Raw genomic sequence first — 24,469 nt, 5'->3', positions numbered from 1 at the left:
AAAATAAGACTTTAACATCTTCATGTGGAAAAAAAGGAAACCTGAGAGTAGATATAGGAAGAAGATATAAAATGGTAGGAAATGGTAGAAATCTGATCTGATTACATTTCTAGATAGAGACACTAAAATATCTGAGAAAAAATTCCAAACATCCCATAATGGGGTGGTGGGGTGCTGGATACCAAGAAAAACATGACCCCTTTGATGTAACTTTAGTAAAGGCATTAAGCCAACAGTGTCTACTATTAAGGATTTTGGTGATGACCAAATCTCTCCAAATGAAATAATAAGCAACACCGAAGCATCCGTCTTCTTCCTGGTAGAGTCATCTCCCCTACACATCACCTCTACCATACATATGTTTAGCAACTTGTGTCTCAGTTAGACCTAAAACACTGAAAATTGTTATTGTGAGTTAAAAATCAAGGCCAATGACATGATGAACAAATACTGGTACATAAAATTTGGTAATTCGACTTATTTGAATTGATTACCTCTAACACTCCAATTAAGTGTTAACGTTCAAAATTACAGGATATTATTCTACCTGGGAAAAAGGCGGCATAATGTCTGCAAGACCCTATCCACAGCCTACTACCATGTCATACATTGGGATATGGACGTGATTCAATCTCTCCAATGTGAAGTAATGTGCAAGGTAAAAACGGACCTACAACATAATCTGTCCTTCCTCAGAACGTAATAATTTTCTATTTTCTTAGTGGCTTTGTTAGTTACAGGCTGACATCAACCACTGTCTCAACAACCTGACAGAACAGGGTCAGCCACTTGAAAGCCTGGAGGGAGAATGAAAAGAGCAAAAACCGAAAACCAAAAACAAAAACGGCGCCCGGCTAAAGACTGGCAGAAATGAAAATAGTAGCACATAAGCTTAAAACTTGGAAAACCATATATATGTAATTTACTTCTCTTAGGCAGGATATAGAAGGTCCTCAGGCCTACTCTATTATTTAACTTTGCTGAAGGTGTGCAGTATTTTTCCAACTCCACGTTCAGACTGTATGAGATGTCCACCATAAACCATCAGAAAGATATACAGTCGGCCCTCTGTATCTGCAGGTTCCACATCCACGTATTCAACCAACCAAGGATTGAAGATATTTGGGGGGAAATATCCAGCAAGTTCCAAAAAAGCAAAACTTGAATTTTCTGCAGATCCAGTACTATTTACATAGCATTTACATTACATTCGGTATTACAAGTAACCTAGAGATGATTTAAAGTATATGGGAGGATGTGTGTAGGTTATATGCAAATACTATGCCGTTTTATATAAGGGGCTTGAGCATCCTTGGATTTTGGTGTCCCTGAAGGGTCCTGGAACCAGTGGATACTGAGGGAGGACTGTACACGTTATATAAACAAGGGACATTTAACCACAGCCCCACACATTCACTGTGCTGTTTGGATAGACCCCATCTATTCACTTGCATAAATCGTGGTGCTCACCAATGGTGTAGAACCTCTTCAGCTCACTCCTTCGGGAAGGATGCTTCTGGGAATTTGCTGCGTTGTTCTGCTCTTCTTCAATGATGGACGTCTTGGGTGTGGTGGGTTTACTGGCTTGTGGCATTTGCTTTCCTGCACCAGCCAAAGGGTTGAACCCTGGAGCAGTAATATCCACCGACTGGGACTTTTTCTTCAACCTACAGGTAAAGAATACCGCATGCTGTAATTACTGACTCTAGAGAAAGACACACTTTCTTCATATTTATCTCCACCATAATTGCTTTCAACAACTGAGTTATACTTGGCCTTGAAAGAGAACAAGGTATGTTCAGAAATTACAGACCTTCCCTACAGTATTTTAAATTCTTCAAATATTCTTGAAACTAGTGGGGAAGAAAATCTTCTGTCTAATCATTCTGAAAGGTTTCATTAAAATATATTAAAATGTAAGGTGATAAAAAGAAGACCTTTATTTTTTGAATAGCAAATAAAATGTAACTTCAGACAAAGACAATGCATTTGACTATTGCTTGTACTTTTGAAAGGAGTGTTTTTTAATGCTAATGCAAAACATTAGTTAGAAATAAATAATTGCAACCCAGAAAAGAATAATGAAATGCCTATCTGTATAACTAGAGGCTGCCAGTGCTTTTCTGTTTCATCGGTAACAGCATCTTAGCTGGAAAAATTATAGCGTTTATACTGTTTCTCCAGATACTCTCAATGACAATAAATGTATTGCTCACTCCTGCATTTTAGAGAGCTGACATCAGGCCTAACATGGAAAGCAAAAGGCCACGTAAGCACGAGAATATTTCTCTTGGTATAAAAATAATTGGTAAATGATATGAGTTAAATTCAAATACTTCAAGCTACACAACTTGATATTTGTAATGCAACTGAACCCTAAGCCCAGCTTACTCTAGGCCTTTGGTTCTTCTGGAGGCTAATGTTAAGTGTCATTTTTCAAGTCTTAATTCCCTACAGAAGGCGAGTTGGCAGTTTTCTTTATCAGTTATGGTAGTCACACCTGCAAATTTGGAATTTCCTGAAAGTTTCATACACCTTCACACCTACAGGTTTTATTCAAGCCTTTCCAGTACATTAGCTCCCACTTTTTGCCCCACAGTCAGACCCCTGCTCCTGCTTCTAGACTTGGCTTAGATGTGGTCTCCTCTGGACAGCTTTCAATGACATAGACCTTGGTGGCCTGACACCATTCTGCATAGGAGGTTATTCATAATGAGCTCTCAATAAGCGTTTATTAAATTGAATTTACCAGAGCAAAAGCTCTGTTAAAGAAATAAAATATATCAATTAGTAGAAGATTCTTTAATGAAAGCAGTGTTTACTGAATTTTAGTCATTGAATTATCACCTGTAGGATATCTGCCATCTTCACATACCACCTATGTTACCTACTTAATATTCATGAAAATTGACTCGCTTTATCCAAATTGCCAACAAATATATTAACAAGTGCTCAACAGCACTAGTCATGAGAAATACAAACTAAGACCACACTGCACTCATGAACAGATCTACCAAAAGGGCTAAAATGTCAAAGACATGGCATGAAGTATGGTGATAAGCAGCAATTGGAATTCTGGGACACTGATGGTGGAGACTACTTTGGGCAAATGCCTGCTTAGCTGAAGGCATGCATCTTTTGACTCACCAATTCTATTCTTAGAATTTATCCTACACAAATATAGGCGTGTTCACCCAAAGACCCAGTTGAGAGTATTCACAGAAGCACTATCTGTAACACACAAATATCAAAAACAGCCCAAAAGTCTTACCAACAGTAGAAATGCATAAGTGAGTTATGATGATACTTACATAGTGGAATTTTATACAGCAACGGAAATGAACAAACTATAACTACTTGCAACAACATGGATGGTTTTCATAAAAATAATGTTGAGAAAAGGAGACAGATACATAAAGGCACATGCTGTAGGATTCCATTTGTATAAAGTTCAGATAGAAGCAAAACAATCTATGATATTAAAAGTGTGCGTAGGATAACTGCTGGGGGAGTTATTACATTGATAGAGACATGAAGGGCTTTCTGGGATTCTGGTACTATTTTGTTTCCTAATCTGGGTTCTATGTATTTACTTTGTGAAAATCTAATGATGTATGGTTTCTGCATCTTTTCTGAGTATACCATATACTCCAATAAAAAGTCTCCATCTGAGGGCTTCCCTGGTGGCGCAGTGGTTGAGAGTCCGCCTGCCGATGCAGGGGACACGGGTTCGTGCCCCAGTCTGGGAAGATCTCACAGGCCGCAGAGTGGCTGGGCCCGTGAGCCACGGCCGCTGAGCCTGCGCGTCCGGAGCCTGTGCTCCGCAACGGGAGAGGCCACAACAGTGAGAGGCCCGCATACCGCAAAAAAAAAAAAAAAAAAAAGTCTTCATCTGAAACTGACTGAATTTTTAACTTATTCATTTACAATGAAGATTACATATAGTTACTGAATGGCTGCTTGCTACAAAAAGGTGACAGTAGAAAGAAATAGAATGAAAGTCTTGGCCTCTAGACTCCCAAAGATGGCCAGAGTAGAGTGAATCTAAAGACGGATCCTTTCCTCGCTGGGGATGGCTATTCCCTATCCCCTATCCCCCTGCTTTTCATGAACTGAAAGGGACTATTCATTCATTCCTTGAATGGCTACTCTGCACCAGGCGCTCTACTGGGCACCACGGATACACAGTGAGCAAAAGAGGCAAAACACCTGCCATCATGGAATCCTCATTCTTATAGAGGGAGATGAGTAATAAGCAAAGTAAGAAACCAATAGATAACAAATCAGGTGGCAAAAAGTACTGTGGATTAAAACAAAGCAGAGTAAAAGGGATAGCAGACAGAGGTGTACAGGCATACTATTATATAAAGGAGAGTCAAGGTAGTGCTCTCACACCATCAGACTTTTGAGGAGAGACCTGAAAGAAGGAGCCATGAGCATATTTGGGGAGCAGCATTTCAGCAAATGGGGAACCAGTTTTTTTTGTGTTAGAGGAACAAAGTGGCTGGAACAGAAAAAGGGAGGGGAAGAGAAACAGGAGATGAAGTCAACAAGATGGTGCTGGGGAGCAGGGGAAAGAGGACAGATTATACAGAGCTTCAAGGTCATTCAAGAATGAGGCCTGGAGAGGATGTGAGCAAAGGAGAAATGGCACGATGACTGTATTTTAAAAGAATCACTTTGGTTGCTTTGTTGAAATTAGGTTGAAGGCTGTATTTCCAACTTAAGCAAACTGCACGCAATGTCCTTCAAGGAATCACCACCGAAAATCACCTACAACATACAAATCAACATACAACCAAGTATGTCGTAATGTTCAACATACTTAAGGAAACAAGGGTTTACTTTGTACAGGGTTATGTATTTATTAATGCCTTGGTCTTCCAATAACATCATTCTTGTCTTAGTCTGGAGTTTGTAGACTGGAACTAAAAGTTATGGTAGTACTATATGCAGCTTAAGACGGCATTAAGATTAATAAGAAGTTAAGAAATAAGCTGGGGGCCACCAAAGCAGCAACGTTAATTTGTCCCAACGTGGCTTTCCGAAAACTGCACTTAAGACACAAAGACTTAGACTATACTAAAAACATTACAGTGAACCCTACAAACTCTAAGAAATCACCAATATTTGACCATTTTCACTTACAAAAAGGTTAATTTTTCTAGAGTTCATCCTATAAACTGTATTTCAAAATTAAATTTGAGTTTCAGTATAAAGCAAGTTTTCTGGGGGGAGGGGGGTGCAGAGGAGTAGGGATCGAAAGGAAAAGTGCTAAATTTTCCTGAAAGAAATTCAACTGCTCTCTAGTTCTCAACAAAGATTCTTTTCAAAATGTAAATGTGACAGATTTTATTTCCAATTCACATAGCAGATTATTTCATCACCAGAAATTGTTTATATCTTATGTTGGTCTGTTTTAGAATTGACCAGAGTTGCTAAAGTTATGTATCCCATGGGAGGATATCAACAATGGATCTTATGTTTGATAAAGGGCTAGATACTATAAGTAAGGAAGTTCTCCAACACTTCAAACACCTAAGTGTCCCACAACTCCTTTTATAGCCTCTTTGGAATGAGCAAAGGACAAAGGCAAGCAGCCAATAGCCTTTCTGTATTTCCCCTCTTCTTTCTGCCCTTCCCCAGCAGACACTCTTCCCAATCAAGACTTGAAAGGTATCATGTTTTCGTGTTGTTGCTGGAGTCGGGAATACTGCTAGTAGCTTTGTGGGCTTGCTTAAGAAAAGACTTCCATTTGCACGATCTTAGAAAGCAGAACTGTGTGGGTAACTGAATTACTCCTTTAAAGATTCTGAAGATGACTACTGTGGTTGACAAGGAAACCTGCTAAATGCTACCTTTGATTTCCAAATTTCATGAAAGGGGAAGTCTTTTTTACATTTTTTAACAATGTTCTTAATTAAATGTGTTAAACAAATGTAAATATAGCATAATGGCCTATGTAGTTGTACATGAGATAAAATACCCATTGATGATAAATGAAGCACTACAAATAGAGACAAAAATAATCCCTTAATAGGCACTGAAAGGATCTTTGTTTAGTGTGCTTTGCATTTCCAAAGACATGACTAGAAGGAGCCATCCCTCTTGGCATGGCTCTGATAGGCAGACCGTCTGGTGTTTCATAATCTTTGCCTTTTCTTGTTCCTCTGTTCTTGAACAAAAAAGAATTCTTCCTACTCCTCCAAACATATATCCCACTACCTCCTTTCTGCATGGGAACAATGTTGGACACTTCTCTGAGACTGTTTCCTCATCTATAAAATGGGGATAAAACATACCCAGGAAGGTTCTGAGAACTAAGTCAACATCCTATGGGAAAGTACCTAGCATAGCACCTGCACAGGATGCAAGTTCCAATCTCTTTATGATGATGTAAGGGGATATAATTTTGTTCAAACTTCTATGAATGCTGAGGAAATTATATCAGTTTCTTAGGATCCTTCCCTGCTGCACAACTTTAAACATTGAGCCTATAGGGATTACATTACATTTTGTAGGGGGCTTCACCTTTTCTGGAGTGTGGATTTTGGTGAAGGAGTGGAAGATAACAAGAAGAGACATGCTAAATGGGAGTCCTTTGGGTGGTGCGTAATATGGTATTTTTCCTGTGAGAGCCCCCAAATCTTTTGGAAAACAACCGAATCCATTGACTAGTTCACTTGAGTTATACATATTTTTAATCTGTGTGGAGTTGACCTAAATTAGCAAACTCGTAAGCAGAGGTAGAGACCAGGGAATCAGGAGGAAGTAAGGACAAGACCAAGAAAGCAAGCGTGAGGAGGGTTTTTGCCTCTCCTACTCTGTAAAAATAGGGTTCATGCCGATTTCAACCAGTTCTCCAAGGAGCAGGAGAAGCCCTGTAGGCGGAGGATGATGAAATGTGAGGTCACAGGAGCTAGAGAAAAAAAAGGAATGGCAGAAAACTTTCAATTCTAGCCAATGTAAACAGAATTAATCTCATAGTCATCAGCTAAATTTTATTCTTGCCTAACTTATTTCGACTTTACCAGAAACATAAGAAATCTTCCACTCATTTTCAAAATCACGGAGTAGAATACATGAATCTTCTGTGTTAAAGGATATAATGGACATCTGGAGCCCAGAACTTGTGCCGACAGTGAGTGAACGTGGCTTTAGGCTGCTCACCACACAGGACTTCTCCGCAAGATGCGGGTCAACCCTCTATTTCAATGGCTTTCACTATGGAGAAGCTTTTCCTAAGCATCTTCACATTTAGATGTTTATTACTCTGGTTTATTACCTGTCATACTCTTTTGGTCTTACCTTCCCTTTCCCCCTCACACTGTGGGGATTTTCACCTTCCCACTATCTCCACCCTTCAATCATCTTCCCTCCAAGTCATAGCTAAGCAATGCTTTTCATCTTTCTTTGCCTGTCATGCTCTGCATCTTTTAACAGTTTTGTTAACTTGTTTGAATACTGCATAATAGAACTCTACCTTAAGCCTAAACTAAACCCTGGTATGACTTAAATACATAAGAAAAAAAAATTCATTTAACCTGAGTTCTTAACTGGAATTACTTCTCCCATCAAGTGAATTTAAATCGTACATTTTTTATAACTAATTGGATATGTTCCTGAGCTCTGTAGCTATCTGGGGAAAAAATGGACCTTCTATTAATCATTTACTATATAGTATTGGGATGCCCATAGCAATAATAGCAACAGTTGGGAAAATCTACTACAGTATAAGGGGAATATTCCCTAGGGCATAGGAAAAGTTTGGTTGGGAGGCTAAAAATTAGGAAAGCTGGAATCCAACCAGGACATTTTGACCAAAAAGCCATACTTCAGAATTAGGAGACAGAGATAAATTTCAGCTCTGACACTCATCAGTCATGTGACTGTGGACAAGAACTTGGACTGTCTGGGTCTCTACTTTCTTACCCACAATGGTGGCATTCAGGCTATCTACCTACTTGACCCAAGAGAGTTGCTGTGAACAGAAAATGTGTTAATTTCAATGAAAGTACTTGGTAAAATTCCACAGAACTCTGCAGTACCAGTAGCAGCTACACAAATTCCCTCTTTGCCCCATTTATTTGTTGTATACTTACACAAATGTACATGTACACATACATACATGGATGCATGTGAATGGCTATGCCCCAAAGACTCAATGCTTGTAGTCCTTTCCAGTAATTTCCAACCAGAAGACCATCTGTGATTTGCACAACTCATTACTGTTAGCAAAGCTGTCTCCTTGCTTCCTAAAAGAGCTAATGTAAGGATATTTTTTAAAGTAGTAAAGCTGCTGAGAATGTAGATTTTCGAAGTTGGATACTGTGCGCTGCAAAAATGTCAAGTCACTCAAAAAGAGCTTTTGAGAGTGAATGCCTAAAGAATTTTCACACTGCAAAATTAAGGGCTTTTGTTACCCCTGCTGTAAAGTTTGACTAAAAATCAGCAGCTAAAAACAAACCACAAAACCATCAAAAAACAAGCATATTCAGAAGTCCAAGCAGAAGAAATGACAGATTGGAAACCTATGCATTAAAACAAGAAAACAATCCCTTGTTTTCTTGGTATGGGGTATGCCAATTACAGCCTGCTCTATAATTGCTGTGGCCAATCTATTCTTTCTGCTCCTAAACACAAGGATTAAGACAGAAAATATCATTAACATGGGATCAGGAATTACACAGTCTTCTTTTAAAATTCCAAACCAATGCAAAAAGTTTCAACAGAATTATCATTGGGGAGTACAAACTGGTAGTGGAACAGTTAATGGGACACCAAAACTAGAGACCTTGTTATAAGATGTTTCTAGCCCTGTATTCATTCTAAGAGATTTATACTTTCCTATCTTGGAGATTCAGAGCACAGAAAATTCAAGAATTGAGCCACAGGTGCAATGATATGTAGAAATGGTTTGCTAGAAATTCTCTTGTTAAATGCAATTGAATTCAACTCTGTGAAGAGCAAGCAAGGCCAGTGTACATAATATCAGTCATATAGAAGCACACATGAATTCATTACTATCATACCTAATTTTGTAACAAAAATACTAGAAATTAAATCCAAAACCGATCTGCCTCTACAGAGTTCAATAAATCCTAATGTAAAAGGTTAGCCTTTCTTATTGACCTTTCATGAAAAAGACATCCAAGTCCTTGAAGTTTGCCAGCTGGTTTATTTATATCCCCATGCTTATGCCAGCCCAGAGAAAAGAGGTTGGAGAGAAGCATTTTTCATCAGGAATACTCACCACCAGATCAACTGAATTCCTGCATTCACAGAAATTCAGTCTGTTCACCATTTCATTCCTAGGACTTAGCATATTTCTTGGCATATAGAAGGCACGTCATAAATAGTTAAATGAATGAGTGGTTTCATCATGGGAAAAATCCACAAGAGATAACACAAAAATGCAAGCAAGTTCATGTATAAAATCCATGAAAACAAACTAAGAGAATAAGTAACTTTGGACAGTTTGGGAGCAGATATAATCATCAATTTAGTACATTCACGTAATATAGCCTCTTTCCCATCCGATCATGGTAATGTTTTGAAGCTTACACAAAGGAAATTATTCCACCTCCATTATCAGTAGTATGATAAAGCTGAACAGTATTTCACTTCTTTTTTCACTAAATTCAGCTTTGTAATTTCTAAAAATACACTCTGTAGTCTTGATAAATTGACATCCCCATGCAAAAAATTTCAGTGGTGGCATGAAGAAGTGAAAAAAGCAAGGACTCTGGAATCAAAAACTGGGGTTCAAGTTCAGGATCTACTGTTTTAAAGTAATCTAATATTAAATAATGTTATTGATTTGAAAGTTCTACTTTATATTTTTGATCACTCATGAAGAATTTTGCCTATTATCTTTCTACTATCAAGTTTCCAAAAATTAAGTCAATAGTAGTAAAATTTTATGTTTCCCCTTCCATGTACTTTCCAATTATACCATTATATTGTAAGCATTCACTTTGAAATTACACAGATTTCCAATTTATTTCAGTTTTTGCCTTGGAACTTCAAAGCCTTTCGACTGGAAAATCCTGAAAGTAGAAACACATTATGCAAATCCAAAGATTAGGGCTTGAAGGATTTGGAAGTCAAATTCTTGTAAATGTTCCACAGTCTTCTGTAATAACTCACAGAGATGGAATTTAATTTTATTACCTTTGATGAAATGATTTGTAACAGCTATTGCCACATCGACTGCATTCTGTTTATTCATCTTAGGGAGAAGGAAATCAGAATAAAGAAGACTATTTTAAGACTATAGGCTTCTATCCAACATTGCTGATTAAAGGAATCTATGTTTAACAGGGCCTATTACAAACTATCTGTATAAAGCATGTGGACTAGCTGATTAAAATGTAGTTTTGCTTACGCACAACACAAGGCAACTCCAAACTTAATCAAGATAGCTTCTGCAGGTAATAACACTCTGGGCCAAAGCGCAATGGTTTATAGTTAAAATACCAATGTAGCACAAAAATCTCCCGTCTTAATTTCCCCAAATGAATACATGAGACACAGGAAAAGAAGTTCAAAAATATAGGTCTCTTATTTACATATTAATTCAGGAGCTTGATGGAAAACATCACTTCATTTAATCCATTGTTTCTTTACCTCTTTAAACCAGCCCATCCTATTGTCATCCTAAATATTTTCAAATGAAAATGATGTCTTGTTGTTTTTAAGTGTAAGATTGCATTATTGAGGGTATTCCTGATGGAAAAGGAATTTTTTTAAACTGTCCTATGTAGACTCTAAGTAGCTACCCTAGAATAGGGCAACCATGTGCCCTCTCCCAGTTTGAAGATCACTGGGGAACCTGTTATAGTTTTCTTCTGTTCAGATAATAGTGCTTTAACACATGAGGTCTACGAAGTGTGCCCCCAATACAGCAAAGTTGGATTTTAGACTTTCTTCAGGTAAACATACTATAAAATGTTTAAAATTACATTAAAGAAGTCACTGTCTTCTTCCCAGTGGCAACTCTATAAACCTACATTTCTTTCCCTATTATTTAAAACATTTTTCCTATTACAGAAAAGGGTATGGTCCTCCTCTTGTTAAAGTTAATCTCTCCATGTGTTCTCTGAATCCAACAGCATCCTCTCTCTATACCTGAGGTTTTAATGGACTAACTACTCTCTTCCCTCTGTAAATCCTGAACCAACTGAGAAATAAAGACAGGAGTCAAGGACCCCGTTACAAGCTGGCAGCTTGGAGAAGCAGTATCCTGGTGAGGCTGCTCCATGCTCAGAGAACATCACAAAGATGCTGTGGGCACCACATCCCAAAGACAGAAGGCAGAGGAGGTGGGGCCAGACCTCTGCAGTCCCTTTCACAGTTTGAGAAGTTGCTCTCCTTCCTTTGGAGAGGCACAGACACAGAGAGCCAAAGGTCTCTTCTAAATCCTTCACAAAGGAAGGAAGGTTCTATTTTACACACACAGGAAGGGATGCCGGCAAGGCAGACGGTGCTCCTCCTACATCACTTTCTCAACGTTACTCCTAGGTTATCTGCTTCCAACGTGGTCATGAATCTCCCCCTCTTTGCTAAGCCATTCCCACCAGCATTCCACCAGGTGCTAAAATCTCTCATCCCTTCAAGAAGCTGTTTTCTTCCTAAGGCTACCATCCCCTTTCTTGAGTTCCCTTCTCTGTTTCACAGCACTCGGCTTCATCTCTTCATCACTGCACAACCCTCTCCAATACCACTCTCGCAAAACAACTCATTTAGGTTTTCAATCATTTCACACGAAGTTACTTTTTTTGGTTTTCATCTCTTTTTTAGTCTTTGAGTCACAGGATGTGTTTGTAGAGGTGGATGGCACAAAGGGTAAGACTCTGGAGTTAGAAGCCTGTGTCCCAAATTTGGGCAAATTGCTTCATCTCTCTACAGTTTACTCACTTGTAAAACGAGTTTAATAACTCTACTTACCTTGAAGCGTTATTAAAAGGATAACATAACGTCATCCATATAAATATTCAGCATGATGTGCACTGGTACATATAAGTCCTCAACTTTTTTTTAATGGCCCCTCTATGTTGAAACATCCTAGCTTAGAGCCCCTGACACACAATACTTCTAATATTCCTTTTTTTCCCACTATTCCTTAAGAGTTCCTTTTTTTCCCTTTCAACCCTAAATTCTGGAATATCCAGGGGCCTAACGGAGCTGGGCCTCCCTTCGCTTTACGTTCACTATCTCCCTAGATGTTCTCATCCATTCCCTTGGGAAGAAATATTTATATGCTAAAAACTCCCACATTTATACCTCCAGCTCAAACTTTCCCCAGAACGGCAGACTTAAATATACAACTAGCTACTTGGCATTATCGATTACCTGTGGTACATCTTAAACTCACCATGTTCCTAAACAAATTCTTGGTTCCTAAATTTGCCTCAACCTTCCTTCCTGTCTTCTCCATCTTTGCAAATGGCACCAACACCTACGGTTATTCAAGCCGGAAAACTCGAAGTTATATTTGTTCCCTCCCTTTCCAACACTCTCCAATTCTAATTCATCAACACATTCTCTCCATTCTGCCTTCCCAAATTATACCTTCAGCCTCTCCACTTCTCTCCATCTCCACGCCCACCTCCCTAGTCACCAGCCCACTGGATTACTGCCACAGCCTCCATATTGGTCTCCCTGTTAGACTTTCCTTTTTTCCTACCTGTTCTTGCAGCAGCCGTAACAAGCATTTTAAGCCTAAAGGAGATAGGCTACTCTCTTGCTCCAAAGAACTGAACGCCTCCCCAGTGTGACCTGATGAATTTCTCAACTGCTTTCCATGGGCTGTAAGTCCCTGCATCTCTCCATCTCCTACTTCATCCTGGGCTCTTCTTCTCGCTCATGTGCCAGAGTCCTTGGTGTCCTTCAAGGTTCTCAAACACGCCGAGCTCTCGCTTTCCTCAGGGCCTTTGCACATGCTATTTCCTCTGACTCTTTGAGTTGCTGGCTGCTTCTCATTTTTTAACTCTCCTCAGAAACCCCATCCCCCATGATTCTAAGTAGGTTGTCTCCCATCTCCTACCTCCCGGCCCCACTCAAGCTGTGCTTTAGCGCTCTGCTCATCTGCTTCTCAGGGTATTTATCACCAAGTCTAATGATACATTTGTTCATGTTTACTTTTTTCTCTTCTGTCTCTCTCACTTTGCTGTTCACTCTGGTGGGCCTGGAAGCACATCTCCTTTATCCATCTACCAAGTGCCTTGCACAGTATGTGCACACCAAAAATATTTACTACATGAATAAGTGAATCGATGAAGAAATAAGTAAATTATCCCTCTGCGTAAATTCCAGACATGTCTTCACTCAGAAGACTTACAGGGCATGAGGTTATGTTTATCCTCTCCCTCTTCTTTCATTTTTAGTTTGGACCAGTCACAATGTACAGGGCATGAGGTTATGTTTATCCTCTCCCTCTTCTTTCATTTTTAGTTTGGACCAGTTACAATGTACAGGGCATGAGGTTATGTTTATCCTCTCCCTCTTCTTTCATTTTTAGTTTGGACCAGTCACAATGTACAGGGCATGAGGTTATGTTTATCCTCTCCCTCTTCTTTCATTTTTAGTTTGGACCGGTCACAATGTCCCAAATCTTTCTTAAGAAATTACTGTCACATCTCTTTGGTTAGAAAACCACAATATTCATAACAGTTGTGTGAAAAGAGAGCTGTCTCCAGATCTATGAGAAGGACTAATTTTAAAGGCTGAAAATTATGGTTGAATGCATCATCTAAGGAATAGGCTTGGGCTAGAAGACCCTTTAAAACATGTGTTGATATACTGGCATTATGCTAATGGGCATTTCACTCCTGTATTTTCCGGGTGTCATATTTCTGCAGGTAGTAAATCACATTAGGAGAAAAATCAAATGGAGGTTGAATGCACAGGAGCAAAATATTACATATTAACAAGCCAGGAAGAAAAGGGCAGTAGAAAAAAATATATCCATATATGTCAATTTCTAATTACATTAAAGACTGATAGAAATACCTACATAACTCTATTAAAAATAGTATATTCAGTCAATCATCGTTAAAGAATAAGAAATAAAATCTGATGATGGCAAAAAGTAGCAATCTATACTTAATTGTAGTTTGGAGGGCCCTTGCAATCTGCAGGGAAGCTGAGTTCAACCACCTGACTTCACAGTGGCATTACTGGAACTAACATTTCTTGGGCTCATGCTATAGATTAAGTAAATGACCTATTACGGCCTTTCATCTGTACACCATAAGCTACCTGAGGTCAGGGATTGTCTTATTTATATTTGAACCACCAGCGCCCTGTATCCTGCCGGGCACACAGTAGCCACCATTAAAGGCTAAGGATAAACTGAATAACCAGGTACATACAAGCACCCCAGGAAAGACTGCCTTGGAGTCTTCTTATGAACTCTTAGTTGCTTTATCTCACAAACCTGGTAATGGCCATACAGTGCTGTTCTGAGCACCTATTCAGAACAGTGCTCTCGACTAGATTCTGCCATAACTAGGAATAAACCTGACTTAACACACTTAACCTGAACCTCATCATTCTCGTCTGTACCATGCTGGATATCACCCCTGTGATATCTGCCTAGCAAGTCTACATTCTTTGTGTTCACCAAGTATCCACTGATCCCCATCTATGTTCAAGGCACTGTACTATGCTCCAGGGGTCTTAGCTGTGGGCACCAGCACTCTGCATTTTGTTAGGTGTTTAAAGCCACCTCTTTCTCTTGTCAGGTGGGATATTTTATAGGTTCTTTGTAGTCCACACCTGACTGGAGATCCCTCCTCTGCAGTTTCCTCTTTTCGAGTGAATGCAAATCTTCTCACTGGGCCCTAGTAGCTCCTATACCAGCCCTCACATACACTGCCATGTTATTTCCCCCAAACAGCCCTCCTCGACAAGATCTAAGACCTGACCTTTCAGGCCAGGTCTCCCTCTCTCTCTCTCTGCCACATTTTGCCAACAAGAAACGAACATTCCTTGACCTGTAGGTTTCAGCACACTCGCGCGATAGCAGCTCTTTGTATCCCTGTGTCAGATTCTCCCTACTCTTTGATTTCTCATGGTTGAGTCAAAGTCTAACCCATTGTTTCCCCAAGCTCTCTGGGTTGTCCCAATGAAGCCCCATACATAGATTTAAGGTGAGGGTGGGGGTTGGGATAGGACAAGATTCCCAGAATGCCAGCAGCTCTCTCTAAAAATCCTGCTCTAATCTCTAAACTGTTGTATCAGCTGGCGGTGGGTGCTCAGCTAAGAGTCACAGAACAGTCCCTGACCATCAGCTTCTCAAGTCTCGATCTGGCGGTTCCACACCTCATTTCAAAATGTGTGAGTATCGGGTGTCTTAGATCCAGCTGAACCAGAGAAAATGTCTAATTTCCACTTCCTGCTACAGATGCAATGCACCTTTATTAACCCTTCTTAAGGTCATTGCTCTTTGGCTCAAGAAGGGCTGGAACCACCAAAGAAGGTGGTGATAGAATGGAGACATCCCTCCATTTCAGGGACATTTCCAGTTAAATATAACACAATACAATATAATATAATATATATATATATTTTTTAAAAATTTATTTTCAATATATTCAATTGAAGGCTTATTGAACCTAATGCACGATGCTAAGTGTTGGGGTTACCAAGATAAAAACTGTTGCTCTCCTTTAGGACACAAAAGGGGATGGATTTATAAAACAGAATTATAAGTACTCTGGTTACAGGAGGATAATCTCTCCTCCACTTTGGATTTATCTACAAGTTCTAATATTCATGTGAATTTATTTCTGATTACCTTTTACTCAACCTTAAGAAATTAGGTTCAAGTATTTGTGAACTGTGTGTCATTGCTATTGGGAATAATTAGAATAAGAGAAAACTGAGGTTGGGATTAGAAAAAAAGAGGTAAAGGTAAAGCAGAAGACAGGGATAGGATGGAGCGTTTTGTTTGTTTGTTTCTTGTCAAGAAGCATTAGGCTGAAATGAAGTGGTCAAGTTTTATTTTACAGAAGTGCTTTAAAATAAAAAGTTCCTACCTGCTACCAATATGTTACAAAACAGAAAACATGTTAGACCAAAAGTGGCAAGATTAATCTAATTTCAGAATAAAGAGCAGACCTCTCAGCTGAACAAATTTACCTTTACAAAAAACTGAGGGCATCCTCGTCCAATGTTCTTATTTTTCCACAGAGAGGTAAAAATCAGGTAGGCGTGGACTGAACACAGGCACTTGAAAACCACTGGACTAGATTATCTCAGATTCGACAGGCAATGAATTTCCTTTGCCAGAGAATCCCTTTATTCAAACCTGCTCCCCTCCTTCCTCTACCTCTCCATGCCTGACAGCAGAGGGATAGATTTTCATACAGTTTTCCAAGCTCTGTGATCAGGGCCAGCTACATAATTTGTGGTTCCCCGTGCAAAATGAAAATGAGAGGTTCCTTGTTTAAAAATGTAGTAAGAATTCAAGATAGTGACTGCAGAGCATAAAACCAAGTGTGGACAGGCACAGGCCCTGCACAGCTAGCTGCACAGGGCACACACCCGTAAAGCTGGATCTGCCTGTGTTGCCTAACACAATCCCTCACATTGATTTCCCAAAGCAGAGCTTTTTAAAAATGATGCTTCAGCACCTAGGAATCGTGTATAAGGAAACACTTCTAGAATGACAGTCCAGCTTGATGAAGTCTTTCTTATTGGTCAGTAAATCGTATCTTGCAGGTCATAGCTCAAACCCAAGGTACTGCAGATTATGAATTTAAATACTGTCTTAACCTCCTGGCAGTTGAAATGTCCTTAGTCAGCTTAAGTTAATCTTTGTGTCTGTGGGGTTGTACTGGAGCTTAAGAATAATATTCTACATGTATACAATTTGATCAAAACCACCTGGATGGTTCAAAATAATCTCCATGTGGAGAAAAGGATACTGAGATGGGATACAGCTCTGGGATGCGAAACAGCTGCGGAGAGTATGCTATCCTTCCCTTTTTTGCATTGAAGCAGAAAGTGTTTAGATGGATAACATTTTTATTTTGCAGAGGTAAGAGGCATTTCAGAGCAAGGATAATTTGGAGAGTCCTGGGACGAATGTTCTGGCTGACCCACCATTATTCCTTCTTTGGATGCCACTACGGCCTCCTACTGCTTCTGCTCTTTCCTCTCATTCAATCCATTTTCCACACATAGAGCAAACTGCTGTTTTAAAAACATAATTCAGATCAAGTCAGTCCTTCCAATAGGGCTTCTTATCTTCACTGAATAGATTTTAAACCACTTACCAAATCCTGCAGGACCCTTCATGACATGGCCCCTGCCTATTTCCCTGTCCTCATCTCTATGCTCCTCCTTACTGTTGTGTCCACACTTTTTTCTGTTCCTAGACACTTTACTAGTCTCAAAGCTTTTGTACTAGAAGCTCCCCCTGCTTGAAACGCACCTTCCCTAGAAATTCACGTCTGGTTCCTTGTCATCCAGGTCTCAACTCAAAAGCCTCTTTAGAGAAAGACCTTCTTTACTACCCAACCTGAAGTTGTCAATTCCTCCCATCACCCTATTTTACTGGTATTTTCTTCAGACTATTTATCGTAGATATATTTTCTTGTGAATGATCTGTGGTCCCGAACTGCTTCATTAATGATGTGAGAGCTGAAAGCTCACCTGCCTTGTTCACTGACAGATTTCCAGTGCTTAGAACAGAATTTTAGACAGTAGAGCAATTGTGTCACAACTCAAATACTTCATTCTGCATTAACTAAGAAGGAAACACTAGACACATTCATTTAAAAATGACAGTTTACCTGCAGAGATTTTTAACTAGAAGGAAACGTTATATGCTTTCCATCATTTAAAAATGACAACTTCTCTACAGAGGTTTTTACATATACAGGAAAAAGACTGACATCTTAAATGTAGCACTTCATGTATAGTATCTGCTGTGTTTTTCCTTGATGATTGTACTTTTTCTTTTTAAAGAAATTCTTTGGTAATTTCTCAGGAACTCGATTAAGTAGTCTACACACAATGACAATTTGCACCACAAAAATCCATAGAGCACTACAGCCAGCAGCTAGACATTAGTGGTCATTTATGATTACTGGGTCATTGGTTTTGTCACAGTAAGCAAAGGAAAGCTCAGTGACTACATTTTTAACATTCATTTCTCACTTCACAGGCAAAAAAATACTGCCTTATTATTCAGACAAAGCTTTAAAATGGCAAGTCACTGCTGAGACAGTGACGAGAAGGTCAGTTTTAGGGGAAGAACAATTCTTTTTCTACCACATATTCTCCTATTTAACTTCACGGGTATTGTTGGAGTTAGAACCCAAATATTGCTTTATCTCACTACATATATCAAACTACTGTAATTATATTTCTATGTTTCCTTTCTACTCCAACAGGAAATGTTGAATAAGATTCTATGTGCTACTCAAGAATCAAGGAAGAAGAAGGAAAATTGTGAAACATGTTCATAATTCTTGTCATGCATTTAGTTGATTAAGGGCAGCAGCAATTTTGGAGACAGTGATAGGTCCATTGCATGTTGTAATCTTTCCTGCACAGTGGAAGCAAATACCATACAGGTTTTGGGGAAAACAATCCTCTAGGCACACAGAGCAGAATCTATTTTGTTACTTTAGTGCTGACAACACAGAATAGAAAAAGCAAAACCATGCTACACAAAGGTTTGGGCCACAGAAGGTGAAGATATTAAAATGAATATATTTCATATTAAACACACGCTTTTCTTCCCCTGATGTAAGATGACCCTCATGGAGGCCACCAGAAATAATAACATTTTTCATGACAATAAGTATGAGCCCAAAGCAAAAGTAGTAATTAACAAGCAGTTAACCTGGTAATTACCTCCTGGGCAATTACAGTTGTCAAAGAAAACAGGACACTACATACTTAAAAAATATCTACTCATGGGCTTCCCTGGTGGCGCAGTGATTGGGAGTCTGCCTGCCGATGCAGGGGACGCGGGTTCGTGCCCCGGTCCGGGAGGGTCCCACGTGCCGTGGAGCGCCTGGGCCCGTAGCCATGGCCACTGGGCCTGCGCGTCCGGAGCCTGTGCTCCACAACGGGAGAGGCCACAACAGTGAGAGGCCCGCGTACCGCAAAAAAAAAAAAAAAAAACAAAAAAAACTACTCATTCTTTAGCCAAAGAGGTAAAACCTGCATCAGTTGGTTTCTTGCCATATAAGATGATCAAGGTGAACTAATGCCAAATGAAATTGTCTTGGAGAAAAAATCAACTCCAAGCATTTTTGAAAAAGTTTTTCAAGTGACATACTACAATGAATCCCAAGATGCACTGTCTAATTTACACACACACACACACACACACACACACACCCCTTAAGATGTGAGTAGAATGGAAACTAGAGACGCAATCATGATTTAAAACAACAGTCTTAAAGTCTGACTTAAATAAACTGCATTCCTATGGTCTATGTTGCTATTTAAAAGTTTCTGGATTTCATCCAAAGTTTATTTGATTGAAGCTAAAATATATGGGCTCCAAACTGTCTCATGAAATTTGTTAGTAAGCAAAAATTTTATTATTTCTGCAGATAGCATTTTTTAAAATTATATCTGAAATACTCTGTTGATTGATTTGTTCATAAGACAGATTGTGTTGGGATATGTTTAAAGGAATAGTCCATGCGTGGATTTATTATCTAGGCAGCAAACATCAAAACTACATTGAGAAAAATGTTTCAATAAATGTAAAACCTGATGTTCATATACTTGTACCATTTTCTTAAAAATTGTATTTTATTACAATTTTGCAAAATGGAATTCATAGCAAACAATATAGGCCAACTTCCAGGAGTGTCTATAAGAACTGGTAGCTATTGCTTAAGGACAATTATCAGCTAATTTCTAACAGGGAACTACAATAAGAAGACACAAGTCATATGTACAAAAGTCAGAGATAAGCCAGGACATTTGAACTCAGTTAAAAGTATACTAACTAATCCCATAGCGTTTTCCTGGGCAATACACACATGTTTTCCCCCTGGGGAAAAATAGGGCGACAAAGTGGGCAGATATTATAATGTGTACATTTCATAGTGAGAAGGTGAAATATTCTCTACCAACATATATGTCATACCTCATTCTCAGACATTCAATAAAGATACCCCCTCAAAAAATATATTGTGACCACATAAATTCTTCTACAGAAGCTTTTTCTCCATTGGCGAGGGCTTAATCACCTACTGGTACATTACAATGCAACAGAAAAAATTGGTGGTTACTAAATACAAATGTAGCATTTAATTGTAGATTTCAATCTTCATCAAATGCACATTTATGGTCACATAGTGGCTAAGATATTTCCAAGAGGGTCAAGTAATAAAATCTTCACCAGATGAGCCAGGCTTTTTTTTAACAAGACCGTATTAGATCAACTTTTACCGTGACTACTTTCTCATCATTACATGGCTAATAACTTCTCTTTATTTATTTATTTATTATTATTATTTTTTTGTGGTACACGGGCCTCTCACTTTTGTGGCCTCTCCCGTTGTGGAACACAGGCTCCGGACGCGCAGGCTCAGCGGCCATGGCTCACGGGCCCAGCCGCTCCGCGGCATGTGGGATCCTCCCAGACCGGGGCATGAACCCGTATCCCCTGCATCGGCAGGCGGACCCTCAACCACTGCGCCACCAGGGAAGCCCAACTTCTCTTTATTTTGAGGCAAACGCAGGGCAAGTAGAGAACATTGTAGAAAAATGCCAGCTGAATGTAAGATTTTATAACTGATGAAAAAGAATTACCTGTCACAATCACAAAGAAATGATTAAGTACCAGTGACTCATTGTTCCATTAACTGAGTCCCAATATGAATTTAGAAAAACCTCAAACCTATAATCTTTCTAAGTCAATATGTCAATTTAGTCAGTGCTGAAGTATCCAAAGAGTTTATTTTATCATCATCAAAAGCATTTAAGAAATCACCCTTTAAAATGTCCTGCATTAAGTGCTGAACGAGTGCACTTTACACAGACAACAGCTCTGGTGGATATGAAGCTTACCCTACAATCTCAGGTGTGTCAGAAACAGGAAGTGCAATCTCAGTCACTCTTGTATTTTCCTTCCTTGCCCAGAGTTGTGCAAAAGTCCCTGGGTCTTAAGCATCACCAAAATAAAACGAAGTGCCCCCTCCTTTGGCCCATCCCAGTCACTGGTCTACTTTGTCATAGATTTCGTGGTCACATTGGTTCACATTGGTCCACCCGCTGGACCAGGCTGCATGGCTTCCTCAGGGCCTGTGATTCTGCTTTTCCTGTGCCTGCTACAAACATGGGAATCATTGGAGTGGCTGTGGGGTGTTAGTGGGTCATACTCTCTGAGATCTCACTGTATCTCGATAATGTGTTAGTCATCCCTAGCTCCCTGGCTTCTGGGCACTTCCTGTCCCCCAGCCATTGGGTAGAGCCTCGTGATTAGTTCTGGCCAATTAGTGGTTAGTGGAAGTGCCACGCATCACTGTTGGTCCATTAATCACCAGTGTGAGACCCTCCATTCTTCTTTCTCCTCTGGCACAGTACTAATAATGTTGGAGATGGTGGCTGTTCTGTCACCCGGATCCCAAGTGAGCAGACATGGAGTAGAATGAACCCAGCCTAACCATGATGGAAGTTCAACTTGAATGAAGTCAAAAATCATACTGTTTTATATGGATACTACTGAGATTTAGGGCTAGTTTGTTACTAAAGTATAATTTAGTTTAGTGCTTCTCCAGCTTGGCATGCATCAGAATCACCTGGAGGGCTTGTAAAAACAGATTTCTGACCCTGTTTCCAGAGTTTCTATTCAGCTGGACCGGGATAAGACCTGAGAATTTCCAGTCCTAACAAGTTCCTAGGTGATGCTTATGCTACTGGTTCAGGGACAAGACACTGAGAACCACTGACCTAGACTCTCCTGACTGATAAGCGCTACCTGGGAGTGACGCTCAGTCCTTCCTTTGAACCTGGAGACCACACCAAAGGGTTCCATAGACTTGGATGGGAGAATGTTTACATCTTTATTTTCATTAACTTCCAAGTGAAAATGTACCATTTCCTCCTATTACAAATGTAGGCAATAAACTACAAGAGTATTGATATTAGCAGTACCTATAAATCCATCATGAATAAAAAGTAGAGATATTTTGTATCACTTCATAGCTAAAAATCCATGCTCATCACTATATCGAAATCAAGGTAATTATTAGTTATGCTTCCAGACCTTATTATTTTATACATTAATAAATAAACATATATATTACTATATCTCAATCTTAAAAAGTGTTTTGATAAATGAATTCCAATATAATAGGCTTTGTCTGTAATTCCCACCAAACTACTGGAGGGGACCATGGCATAGAAAAAAATGAATAATACCTACAGCATCATCTTCTCAGCTTAGACTGAATTCTTTTGCCTTGGGAAAAATTCTTGTTGCTTTAGCTGTCCTCAAAAGAACTCTTCTCTCTTCTACCCTACCCCACGATACAGAGCATAATCTCTTCAAGTTTAGGATTTTATAAAAGAAACAGCAGACTTTCAGCAACTTCTGTTTTTTGCACTGCAAAATTCTCTATGATAGGAAAACTAGGGAACCGGATAACTGCATGGAAACTGGGGGAAGGCTTCAAGGGGAATAAAACTTAAGGTTAAATCTCAAATAATTATCCTACCAAATTCCATCTACATGAATTACCTTCCTCTCCTTCTCTTTCTATATTTATAAAAGTGTTTGTCTTCACTTAAAACTAGTTTAAATTTTATTTCTTTTCTGAAACTTTCAATATTTGCCCAATTTCAAGAAGTTTTATTGTAGTTGTCCATAACACTAATTTGACATGTATTATTGTATATTTACAACTTGAGGTTGATAATATATTCGTCTGAATGTTCCTATTAGGATAATATACACAATATCTAAATATTATGTGTGTATGTATATTACCATTACCTGTATTCATCTAGTCATTTATTGAATCACAAATATTACTGAGTACTGGTGTGTGAGGAGATGGGCTTTCGGCTGCAGCTCACCCACATGTGTTAGGCGCTACTCTAGGAGCCGGGAATACGGTGATGATCAAAGTAGAAAGGTCTGTGCTCTCACAGAACTTTAATTCTATTGGAGAATATAAGCAATATGTAAAATAATAAAAGAATAGTAAATACCAAAAAGTGTTAGAGAATTAAAAGAAGAATGGGATACCTTAGTGCTTCTAGAACTTTAATGTGTCTAAGAATCACCTCCTGGTCCATGGACTGGCAGCGCTGGTGTCACCTGGGAGCTTGTTAGAAATGCAGTCTCAAGTCCCATCCTAGACCGAGTGAACCAGACTTGACATTTTAATAAATCCCACGTGATGTGTGTGTATGTTAAGGTGTGAGAAGCATTGTTTTGTGACTACATAGCAGCGCATAGTAGGTACTCAATATTCATTCATTTGGGGCAGTGAGTATTCATTAAACTGACTGGCATGCTATAGTCACAGGTTGACAAATCAGGATACTGATTAAAGCTGGAGAGCATTATGGCTTACAGATTCCTGTCTTCAGGCTCTAAAGAAAATTAAATTATCTTCAGGGCTCATTTTGTTCCTCCCAGTGCACACTGACTATGTGCAGTGAAAGGTCATCAAACACAATTTTTTTTTCCCCTCCATGGGAGAAAGTCATTGTTTACAGTGAGACCATGAACAATTTATTCAGCTTGAAGTTTCACTAAGTGCTAGTGGTGGGGCGGGGGAGAAGCAGGAGGGAGGCAGCACTGAAATCCTAAGACTGAAAAAATCTGATGCTTCAGAACCCCCAGCTTCTAGACAGCCTCCGAATATCTAATAGGAAGAAGGAATGAGGCAGATGGGGGACGAAGGTGTCTTCTGCTCCTTCTATTTACAAACCATGGTCTGCAACAAGTCCCTTACTTCTATCCTCAACTGCCCCTTCTGTAAAATGGGCTAATGATAACCAATCAGTGTTTATTATTTTCAGAGATCTAAACTCTTTCAACATATTCTGATTCATAATTTCTCATAACAACTATTTAAGGTGGGTATCATCATGCCCTTTCTAGAGATGAGGGACTGAGGCTTAGAGTGGCTGAGTGTCTTAATCCAGATCTTATGAACACTACACGGGAGAGCTGGAGTCTGACAGCAGGTACAGAGGACAGACTTCAAAGAGCGTGTTCTTACCTTTAGCTCATACTGCCTCATGGGCTGGTTTTGGTAATGTAATGCTATACTGACCTTTATTCCTACTTCCATTTTTCTTTCAATCTCCTCTCCTATAATGACTGCAAACATTAACATAGGATGTAAAAAAAAAAAAAAAAAAAAAAACAACGGTCTTGGTATTCCATCAGCAGATCCTGAGTCCCCAGAAGCAATAAGCACAGGTCAGGAAGATAATGACATCCCTGGAAGGGAGGACAGTGCATTTG

At 39.3% G+C, this 24,469-nt stretch overlaps 1 protein-coding gene across 3 annotated transcripts in view; it reads right to left on the bottom strand.

The window, feature by feature from the left end:
• The window catches only part of OXR1 (oxidation resistance 1), a 369,883-nt gene that overhangs the window by 234,945 nt on the left and 110,469 nt on the right, over positions 1-24,469 (bottom strand). For all 3 annotated transcript variants that reach the window (XM_073794664.1, XM_033842652.2, XM_033842653.2), the window contains exon 2: positions 1,471-1,667. In XM_073794664.1, the coding sequence (XP_073650765.1) occupies positions 1,471-1,667 (197 nt within the window). The remainder of the gene's footprint in view (positions 1-1,470; positions 1,668-24,469) is intronic.

Source organism: Tursiops truncatus, chromosome 17 (genome assembly GCF_011762595.2).
Source record: "Tursiops truncatus isolate mTurTru1 chromosome 17, mTurTru1.mat.Y, whole genome shotgun sequence".
Classification (NCBI taxonomy): domain Eukaryota; kingdom Metazoa; phylum Chordata; class Mammalia; order Artiodactyla; family Delphinidae; genus Tursiops; species Tursiops truncatus.
The sequence above is the reverse complement of the archived record's forward strand: the minus strand, read 5'-3'. Positions and strand labels throughout refer to the sequence as shown.